General features: G+C 37.9%; 1 protein-coding gene across 1 annotated transcript; it reads right to left on the bottom strand.

Annotated features, from left to right (window-relative positions):
* Positions 1 to 5,105: 5,105 nt before the first annotated feature.
* LOC306772199 (platelet-activating factor receptor-like) lies at positions 5,106 to 10,832 on the bottom strand (the record flags this gene model as incomplete). The annotated part of the gene is made up of 2 exons (XM_079261614.1): positions 10,782 to 10,832; positions 5,106 to 6,284 (listed from the first exon to the last, which is right to left on the bottom strand). Exons 1-2 carry the CDS (start codon positions 10,791 to 10,793, stop codon positions 5,106 to 5,108), a joined length of 1,191 nt encoding a protein of 396 aa, XP_079117740.1. The 5' UTR covers positions 10,794 to 10,832.
* Positions 10,833 to 11,267: the final 435 nt, after the last annotated feature.

Genomic DNA, 11,267 nt, shown 5'->3' with positions numbered 1-11,267 from the left:
GTGTCTGCACATTACTGGGACCATCATATAGAAAACTGAGGACTGAGCACCATCCAGTGGTGGATCGTGTGATCTGTTCTCTATGAACAACAGACTTAAAAACATCTTTAAATGTTTAGTCATGAAGCTGTTATTACATTTTAACTTCTCACAATGTCTCATTTATTTATTTTTCTTTATATTTGTCTCATTTAATGTCTCATTTAAACATAACATCTTAAATTAGAAATGCAGTAGAAATGAGTAAATTGTAAATACAAAATTAGTAAAAATGTGAAGGGTAAGATTAACAGTAATGTATCTTTTCTTTCCTTTGCTCCATCAAATCTGCAAATCCTGATATAGAGACTTATACATTTGTTATAAATCAGTTAAATATAGCAGGAAATGCACATAGGGAAGCTTCGTTTTGCAACTGAGACTGCTTAGTTGCCCAATTCATTTTTATTTCTCTATTCACACAGCTGCCAGATGACATTGTGGGTCACACCCTAACTGCTTTTTGAAGCAAAAAGGGAATTAAGCAGGATGATTGTTGGCCTGTATAACTTAGTGGAGATGACTTCCTCACACCCCCTCTTCAGGTTCATTCCAGTCTATTTAGATACATACTCGATCCAGCTTTATCTTCTGGATGACTGCTGCCCCCTAGAGGTTAATCTGGTGTTCCTAGTGGTAATTAATCAAATATGAGAAATATGTTGTTTACATTTGTACAATCAACTAAAAGCAAACAACATCTAGATGAATATTAATGCATTCCTATACACACAGTATTACCTTATTTTACTGTAACACTTCAGAGGTGTCTGTGGTGAGAACTGACATCTCTGCAACCCATAAAAAAGTAATGACTAGTGGTTGAAAAAAGAACATTTAGATATTTTACAAATGTTGACATACACACGATATGCACACACAGAAATTCTTGGATGCCACTAAAAGAAACACCACCACATTTTTTTTAACACGTGTTCAGAAAATGGGGTGAAAGGGTGTCAACTTTAGTAAGCAGTTTCTGTTCACACTTAACTAAAAATAACAGCATTACGGGGAAACATTCAATGCTTCTCCATAACCATGGCCTTTTGGTGAAAACTGACAGAGACTTGACTTGATACAATTGTAAAGTGGGTCTGAAGAAATAACATGATTTTATTTTAAATTCATTTTTAAGTACCAACAAATAGTTGATGCTTTCATAATACACATAAACTGTTCACTATAAAGAAAGCACTCAGTTAAATTCACAATAACACACCTTCTTATACATTTTTACAGTTTCTGTTCTCAAAGGTATGAAAAAGGCTTCAGTGCATAATGAAACATATCAGTCATATGAAAATATCTTTTTGCTTAAAAGTTCACTGAGGTTAATGAGTCAACCAGATAGCATTACTGCACAACAATGAGCCTAGTAAGTTCTTTAACCCTTTAATTCTATTTGTATAAAATTGAATCCAATTTTATTTCTGAAGTGCTTTTCAGGCACAACGCAACACAAAGTGCTTTGTATTATAAAAAATAATATAAAAAGCACACAACAGAGTCTATAAAAGCAATTTAAAAACACACCTCATTATAGTGGTTTTTCCACACACAATATACACACACAAATAGAGCACATACATCCCCTCATCCACCTCATTTCCCATAACTTTTATATTTGACATAAACTTCCATCCCTTTGTGGTAAAAACTTAAAGCTTGTTGAACACAGTCTGATATGTCTTCTAACCCCTGGTTGATACCTACTGCACAAAAATAATTATGACATATTACACAATAATAAACAGTAAATATACAAAATTGCTTTAGTTCATTTTTTAAATGTTTCATTAAAGGGCCTAATGAAGATTTTAGGTTTGAAAACTGCCATGAAAGTGATTCTCAGAACAAATGAAGCTCTGCTGTAGGGGATGAGTTTGTCAGAGTTTGCAGCATCAGAACTGATACATAACTGATATGTAAACGTGTGGTTTGTGCTCTGCATCCACAACACGTTGCAGCAACATACCAACATACCTCCAATCTGTTTCACAGATTAACAGTTTTGGTTCTGTTTTCTTCTGCACAATAAACTAAATTGCAACTTCAAGCTCTGCAAAAAGGACGAAAGAGAGACTGCTTCACAACATCAATGCTCTACAATTTCCTTCTCTAACCGCGATAAAATAGCCTGTAATGACATGAAGAGCAGAGTGACATAAAAACAGACAGTTGCTCTGCATGAGCAACTGTCCAGTATTTACTCATGTACATAACTGGGGGGGGACAAAACTCTTTTAACTAGTGAGGAAATAATCAGCAATGATTTTGTAATGGGATTTTGTAATGATTTTGTAATTTAAAAAGAAATCTTGCATTAGACTAATCATCGCCATAGTTTGTCATGTCAGCTCCCATGAAATTCATGGTAAGGAAGTAATTAGACGTTCTGTTTGAGGAACAAAAGTTAACTATACACCAGAAGTTCATACTGATACGTCTCTAAATGAGAGCTATGCAATGCTTGAGAAACATTAGTAAATGTCCTGAATAAGGATATGTTGAAATAGTACAACTAAAACCTTTTGTTTTCTGCTTTTCCCCCCAACATCAGTGGGAAAAAGATTAGGAATAGCTGCCTTTGTTCTTTCTCTTCTGGTCTTGATAAGCATCATCTCTGGTCTTATTTGGATGGGCTGGAAAAAACTTGGTGGCACAGTGACTGTCTCAAGCACAGCAGTTAAATGTAAAATGGCATCAACAAGCACACCCACTTGAGTCAAATTTATATTAAATGAAACCTTTGCCTTTTCTTTGTTCCCTCTAGGGGTGTGAAACCTCAGCCCTCGAGGCCCGATTTCTGGCAGGTTTTTGTTGTTTCCCAGCTGATTCAAATCAAATGGTTTCATAAGCTTCTTGTAAATGTATTTATGAATTTCAGTCAGGTGTGATGGAGCATGGAGACAACAAAACATAGGTGAAATGATTCCATTATCTTCTTTAGTCAGTAAATAACTGTTTCTCTGTTGTCTTCCAGCTGAATTTGTAAGAAAAATAGAAAAAAAAATTATTCAACAACCACAGTAAAGAAAATTAAATACAAAAATGTTTTATTAAAAGAACACAATCAAAAATAAATGACAGCACTCCAGTATCAGATAACAAAGCAGTTTTACAAAATGCATCTCCTTTTACAACAACAAAGTGGCTCAACATATAAAAGAAAGTCGTGTGGCATGCAGACGTATAATAACTGTTTTCCCCTGTTGCAATGAATCATGGGAGTTTTCATGCATAAGATGTTGAAATGTGACAGTGGACGTCAAATGGGAAATGGCTCAAATATTTCAACTTCTCCTCATGGTTTCACAATACAGGATATAACTGTGGTAAAATATACTTCTGTTTAAGTAGATTAGTCTAAATTAAGCCATTTCTCTCCTTGTAATAAATTAATTTAGTTACCTCAGCACTAATATCCTTATGTCTTGATTTCTGTAACTTCCTTTACTCAGGTGTTCCTCAGTCTGCTGTGTCTCATCTGCAGATAGTAAAAGATGCTGCAGCTGACCTCATAACAAAGAAAAACAAGCATTTCTCCAGTCCTTACGTCTCTGCACTGGCTTTTTTGTTTTTGAAAGTCTAAAAGATGCAGCTCTTCTTTACATTTTTGGTTTCCTCTGCCCATATAACACCACTAGATACCGTAGATCTACTAACCAGCTGCTCCTGTTCTCTCATCTAGAACAGTGAGAAATCATGCTTTTTTGTAGAAGCTCAAAAGCTTTGGAATAAACTTTGGTTTTCACTTAAAGACTCCACCTCCAGATATATCTTGTCGTCCAAAGCCTTTTAGCCTTCTTAATCTTTTTATTATAATTATTTTATCTGCTTCTTATTGCTGTTATTATTTGTACTTTATTTTCTTTTGTGGGTGTTTTATCATTGTTCATCTTTTTTTTTTCTAATAAACATTTTGTCCATGTTCATTGTGTTTTAAATGTCCCATGCATTTAAATGGGATTTCATAACTTTACTAGGGAAAAAGAAAATCTGTGACCAGAGATCATGAGCTCTTTGTCACTTATTCTACTGAGAAGACATCAGTGGCCAATTTTGTTCGGATATATTTTGTGCGACCAGCAGTGCTGTGACTTCAATACAACATTTGACTGTTACATCATCCTCAAGTAAAGTTTTCCAAAAGACATAGCTTGTAAAACTTCTGCTTTTTAGTTCACACAGGAAGACCGATGTTTCACAATGCAGACTACAGCTCCACCGCTGCCATGTCAAGGTGTTGTGTGAGGTCACATTAACGTGGCTTTCAAAAAATCTTTAGAGATAAAGTCAGAGCCTGCTTTCATGTTCCAGATGAGCTCTGCACTTAGAAAGCTTCTGCTTCTTCTTTGAGTCTTTTGTGGGGATGGGGCCATGTGCAATAAAATATGTTTCTTTAAAATGTAGAAGTTTTAAAGGGTTTGTTTTAAATAGAATCATTAAATTTTCGAATTCTTATTAGCTGGAACTTGAGGAAAGATTCTGGAAAGAAGAATAGCATGCGGATAAGAACTGTATATATACGTCCCAACACTTGAGCTACCCAGCAGCCATTATCAATAATCTTTTAATGCACTGAGCATGTGTACAAGCAAACATGAAAAGAAAAACACTGCAATGTACAAAACTACTGGATCAGATATGAGACAAACTTCTGTCTCCCAATGGCAATTCCAACAACACATCTGCATCCTCTACAAAAATAAAGAGAACCAGGAAAGAACCATTCCATGCCAACACTACATAATACTTTATATGAGACGTTTTATATCTTTAGAAGTTCTGATATATAAGCACATACTTACATTTTGTGACAATTTTATAAGCAGTTCAACCTGCAGGATGGTAGCTCACATAGACTAGAGTTGAATTGCTCTGCTCTCATGTATTCAGTCCTAATTCTATCCATTCTTGTCATTCCCAAAGAGAAACTTAGCATTTTAATCTCTGCTACCTCCAATTCTGTACTGCACATCAATTCAAGATGGAACAAAGCAGCATATAATCTTGAAAGGTGGCTTGAAACATCACAGAAGTAAAATTCTCCCTCTATTGACTTATTCCTGGTTGGACTGTTGGTGAAAGCTCTGCAGTTTCTGACTTTGATCTCGGCTGTTCGTAGAAGCAAATGTGGCCACTGTAGAAGAGCATCCCTCCCCCTTTGTGAACTTTTTAATGTGAGCCACAATGAATTTCCTAAACTTCCTTGTGGAAAAGTAATAAACCACAGGATCCAAAATGCAATTGAGACCCATAAGAACCAAGGTGATCTGATGTGCATCATTAAATGCTTGCCTAATGTCTTGGCTCCAGCCCACATGGCCCAAGCCATTTCTGATTTCCAGCACTGACAGCGTCCAGGGGCCTTGAACAATATGATGTGGCAGGAAACACAGAACAAATACTCCCACCACTGCAAAGAGCATCTGCAGAGCCCTTCGTTTCACTCCTCTGGACCTTCTACATGAGGACGACGTGGTTCTGGACTTTTTGGACGTGATTGTCTCTGTTCGTAGTTGTGACTGAGGAGCTTTTTGAATAAGTAAAGCTCGAGCAATAAGCAAGTTGCAGACCAACACAAACAAAAACACAACAAAAAAAAATCCAATTATAAAGAAATGAAGGAAGGCCACTTTCCTCTTGTCATCATCGTCTTCACCCTGGTAGCCCTCAAAACATCGAGTTAGGTTGTTTGAGTCAGTGTGGGTCGCATTTGTTGTCCAGTGTGGAATGTTTGCAGACACCGTGGAGAACCAGATAGCAATGCACACGATGATCCCACGACACTTGTGATCTGAGGAGGCTGCATCCAGTGGCTTTGTGACTGCCCAGTATCGATTAAGGCTGATGGCTCCAAGGAAGAGGACAGATGTATAGGTGTTGATGAAAAACAAGCTGCCTGTTAGGTGGCACATGAACTCTCCATAGACCCAGTTTCCCCGACGACTGTAATAACCAATCCAAAATGGGAGGGCACAGACAAAAAGGAGGTCAGCGATGGTCAGGTTAGTCATGTAAATGCGGATTTCTCCCATAGCATTTGTTTGACGGAGGCACCGCAGGGCAAATAGTATGTAGATGTTTGCAAAAAAGCCCAGAATGAAAATGATACTATAGGCAACTGGGAATAACACATAACGAAACTCTGAGTCAAGGAAGGTTGAGTTGCTGGGTCTTAGGTCAACAGCAACAGTTGATCCAGCAACAGTTGATGCAGAAGTTTCCTGCATTTTTGCCTGTGGGAGACAAAATTCATGATCAGTATGACACCCAAACACACATTCTAATGTTAGTTTAGAGTTAATGTAGCAGCTGAGGGAACCAGTGGTTTATGTTGAGACTTTGAACAAGATGAGGAAAATAGAAAGAGAATTACAAGTTCTGACATTTTAGACATCAGGCCTCCGCAAACATTTTTTCTGTTTTCCACTTCATCCATTAGTTCATTATCCTAACCGCTAAATCCAACGAAGGGTCACAAGGAAGCTGGAGCCTATCCCAGCAGTATTTGGGCGAAAGGCAGGGTATGTCTTTAGATGGTGGGTGGAAGCCGGTGTACCCAGAGAGAACCCACGCATACACAGGGAGAACATGCAAACTCCACACAGAAAGGCCACTGCGCAAACCTTGCCCAGCCAAGGATTGAACCAGCAACCTTCTTGCTGTGAGGCTAGAGTGCTAGCCACTATGCCATGCAGCCCTCATCCATTAGTTAAAATTAAAAAATTAAATCAGCTAATAGCTTATTGCTGCAGAAACACATTTTACAAAACATTTATCCAGGTTTCAACACATCATCACTGGATATTGGGTAACACACTTCAATTCTCTTCAATGCAAATGACAGAGGTGAACATGCAAACAGAGCTTCGATATAAAATGTAAATTAGAGACATGAAGACAGCAACATTATCTCCATCACCAGCAGTAGGTAGGCTTTCCTCTTTTCACTCAGTACATAACAAAATATTCTCACATCTTCAACGATAAATGAGAGACTGGCCTACTGTGTAATTTTCATATGCTGCATTTAATCTTTTTCACAATGTTTTAATAGGAAAATGTGTTTAATGTGATGCTGCATTTGTTAACAAGAACTGCTGGTTTCATCTCATAAATTTAAATACCAACCTATTCCTTGTGATATTCATCAATAAGTAAAGGTGTTAAAATGGAAGGGGCAATATCATATTTATTCTTATCTGTGGAACAAGCATGTGAATGACAACAGTGCTGAAATGAATCTTTTTCCTTGTTCTACCTTCATCACACCCAGAGGGATTATTATTGAGAGGGATTATTTCATGCCAAACCACCTAAATTTACAAGCTTGAGTCAAGAATTTTCATTTCAATTATCTCATTTTATTCATTTTTATATAAATTATATCAGTATATAACAGACAGAAAAGTATTTCTTTGTTCTCACTCACCTCTCCATCTGCTAAGGCTGCAAAAGCCTGAGAGGCCATTTATGTCAACAGGCCCTGATGTGGAATGAAAACTCGAGAACTACTCAGTTAAATTTAAGAAGTTGCAATAAGAAGAAGAAAAGCAGGAAGGATATCTAAATTTGGAGAGCAGTAGCTCTTATCACTTTGTACTAAAGGATGTCTAAAGGTAACATGTATCAGAGCATATAAATATGTCAGAGTAAATTTTGCTCTCATTTTAAATTTTTTATGGCTGTAGACTGGCTTATGTTTCTCAACATCATGATAGAACAACAGAGTGATGTCTTTGGATCCTATTTGTTCTCTTGAATTGTCCATCTCCACCACATAAACTTAAGCCATTACATTTTTGCAGCTATTCATGTCAAAATGTTTATTAATTCATTCAGATCACTGCTATGAATACAAGATATTTTGAAAATATGTAAGTTTATTGTATTTTACAAACCTCTCAAAAGATTTTTCACTTTCTTGCAATCCAGTTTTGTGATAATAAATGCGAACTGGTAGATACTAGGTAAAGGGATGCTTCAAGCTAGAAGGAGTATCTGGCCTTTATGGTTTGTGGGACCTTGGGGCAGTGGACAGGTATTGGTAGGCGAAGTGAAATGCAGCTTTGGCAGTCGCTGAGATAAAAACTTGGACACGGAAAACATTCAGAGAGACTATAGAGAACAAATTTTGGATGGTTTTGAGGAGATTCATGTCCACCATTGGGGGGACTGTTGACTCAGGACATTGTGAGTTGGTGGACAGAATAGGGCTGGGGGACACTGGGTGGTTTCTCTGTGGGGCTGAGGTTGCTGAGGTGGTTAAAAATCTCCTTAGTGGTAGAGAAGAGTCCATCAGATAGCTGAACCCCAGATTGAGGAGGAGCAACGTGGTTTTCATCCTGGTCGTGGAACAAATTTGTTACCATGACAGGCCTAAGTTGCAAGTTCTGTCCAGTCCCTGTACAAACGTTGTCAAAGCTTGGTCCATATTTTCAGCAAAAAGTCAGATTTGTTTCCAGTGGGGGTTGGACTCCCTTATAACTAACTGTTTCTGTTCATAACTTTCATGGACGGAATTTCTGGGTGTAACTTAGCTGTTAAGGGGGATCTGGTTTGATGATCTCAGGGTTGGGTCTCTGCTTATTGCAAATGATGTGGTTCTGTTGACTTCATCGCACTGTCATCTTGAGCTCTCGATGGTGCGATTCACAGCCGAATGTGAAGAGGTTAGACCATGATCTTCACCCGCAAAGGTTGTAGTGTCATTCTCCAGGGCAGAACCTCATTTCCGACCTAAGTGTAGGAGTTCATGTATTTCAGCGTCTTGTTCACAAGTGAGGAAAGGATGGCACTTGAGATCAACAGGCAAATTGTTGCAGTGTCTGCAGTTGAACGGACTCTGCGCCAGTCTGTTGTTGTGTGGAGCTGATCCAGAAGGCAAAGCTCTTGATTTACCAATCTACATTCTTATCCTCACCAAGAATGATAATGCAAAGAATGATAATGCAAATACCAGCAGCTGAAATGGGTTTCCTCCGCAAGGTGGCTGAGTTCTCCTTAAGAGATAGCGTGAGAAGCTCAGTCATCCAGGAGACTCTCAAAGCAGAGTCGCTGGTCTTCTGCATCAACAGGAGCCAAATGAGAGATGATGCTCATGCATCTACTTAGGATGCTTCCTGAACGCCTCCCTGGTGAGGTGTTCTGGGCATGTCAGGAGACCCTGGGGATGTCTCAGGATTCGCTAAAGGGATCATATCTCTCAGCTAGCTTGGGAATGCCTCAAGACCCCCAACCCATCCATGACCTTGCAAGTGTGGCAGGGGAGAGGGAAGTCTGGGTTTTTTTCCTGCTTAGGCTGCTGCTCCCACGATCCGACCCCAGATAAGCAGCAGAGAATGTATGGATAGATGGGCGGATGGCAACAAAACAAAAAAAAAATTTTCCCCAAGTCGTTAATTTTTGTTACTCAAACATTTAAAAAAAACCTTCCAATGAAAAACCAGTTCCATTTCCAGAGAAGTACGGGGGATTTTTTTTTAATGCAACCACAACTGAAATTGGTTTTGTGTTTGTTTGAACTTGTATTTTACACCCCACACTTAAGGAAATTACTTTCACTTCCCTCTGTGACAACCGCCATTATAGTTCTTAAATAAATTGATCTACCCTGGAAATTTTGGCACTGGGGCATTTTGAAACCTGATCATCAGTCTCTCCTTTAAACACAATAAAATCATTAGTGAGTCCTCTATTTTTTGTGTCTATAAAGTCATAGAGCAGTAACTTGTTAAACACTGCTGGGAGCACTGTCAAGTTGCAATTACTAACCCTCTTAAAATGCATGAACTTAGATACATGAACTAGAATATAGCATTTATCTCCCTGAAATTGCTAGATTAATCGATGCAGCAATAGTAGACAAATGCAGGTTCACCGTGATATGAATATTAATCTTCAAATCTAGACTCAGATCTCACCTGTTCAAAATCACCTACTCACTGTAACTAATTTTACTGCAAATTTATCCTTCTATGCGTGTATTCTTGTGTTGTTTTTTCTTACGTCCTACTGTTGTATTTTGAATGTTATTTTTTTATTCTTTACTGCCCTACTGTAAATGTTGTTACTTTAATGTCGTAAATTGTTCTTGGGGGTCTTTATTGTTAAGTAAGGGGTCTATGAAACAAATGACTGGCTATTTTGGCAAATAATGAATGGAGTGCCCACGTATATTAGATGGTGATAATTTGTGTTAATTTACAATTAACAAATACTGTTACAATAACAATGGTTACAATGATGTATTATTCATCTATTAGCTGCATTTTTACTTTAGACAACATTGTGTCATTTATGTTCTACTGCCTGCATAAATAAAATTCAGCTGAAGGACCAACATTTGACAAAAGTACAGTGAAAAACAGTACAAAGCTGTGAAGATACAAATATTCTTTAATCTGTTAATAGTTAAGAAAGTCAGACGCTCAAAGTTCATCTGACAGTCTAAAAACATGCATGTTAGGATGATTGATGTTTCTCAATGCTCCCTATGTGTGAGCATAAGCTGTTATCTGTCTGTCTGTGTTTGTCCTGTAATGGACTGTCAATCAGTCCAGACCTGTCTTTCACCTAGTAGCAGTTATTCTAGTAGCTACTAGTCAGTGTAAAACGATACAGAGGAAAATCTGCTTGCTTTATAAATAACGATAAATAATAATAATAATAATAATAATAATAATAATAATAATAATAATAATAATAATAATAAGAGAAAAGACTTATCGTACTGTTTCCTCCATGATGACTGTCTCTCAAGATCTGAGACGCGAGAAATGTCCCCACGGAAGTGAAGTCGCTGCGCCCAGCTGTGGCTGCGTCTTGCTCAGGCAGATGTCAGAGCTGTGACTGTGGGAAAAAAAAAAAACCCTGCATGGTGCAACTGAATGTTTACGTGTTGTTTCACGTGTTTACCCGTGTTCTCTGTTACGCATGCGCATCATCCATAGGCATGCCATTCCGTGAGGATACTGAACGACAGCAGACGCCCACCTTGACGCAATGTTGGAGTTTTACAGTTGACATGTTTTCCTGGATAGAGAACAGCCGCAGGGCATCCGCTTTTGTTTTAACTTTCTGTTTTCATATGAGATTTTATCAAAACAATGAATCCGCTGTATTTTAGGACAAATAAAACAGACATGTTTTTCATTTTTGCATATTAATGTAGAAATGAACTCTCTTCAGACTTCACCACACCGCCAACTTCAACTTGA

This window comes from Telmatherina bonti (assembly GCF_933228915.1).
Source record: "Telmatherina bonti genome assembly, chromosome: 22".
NCBI classification, from domain to species: Eukaryota; Metazoa; Chordata; class Actinopteri; order Atheriniformes; family Telmatherinidae; genus Telmatherina; species Telmatherina bonti.
Note: the sequence above shows the minus strand (reverse complement) of the source record. Positions and strands in the feature narration are given on the sequence as shown.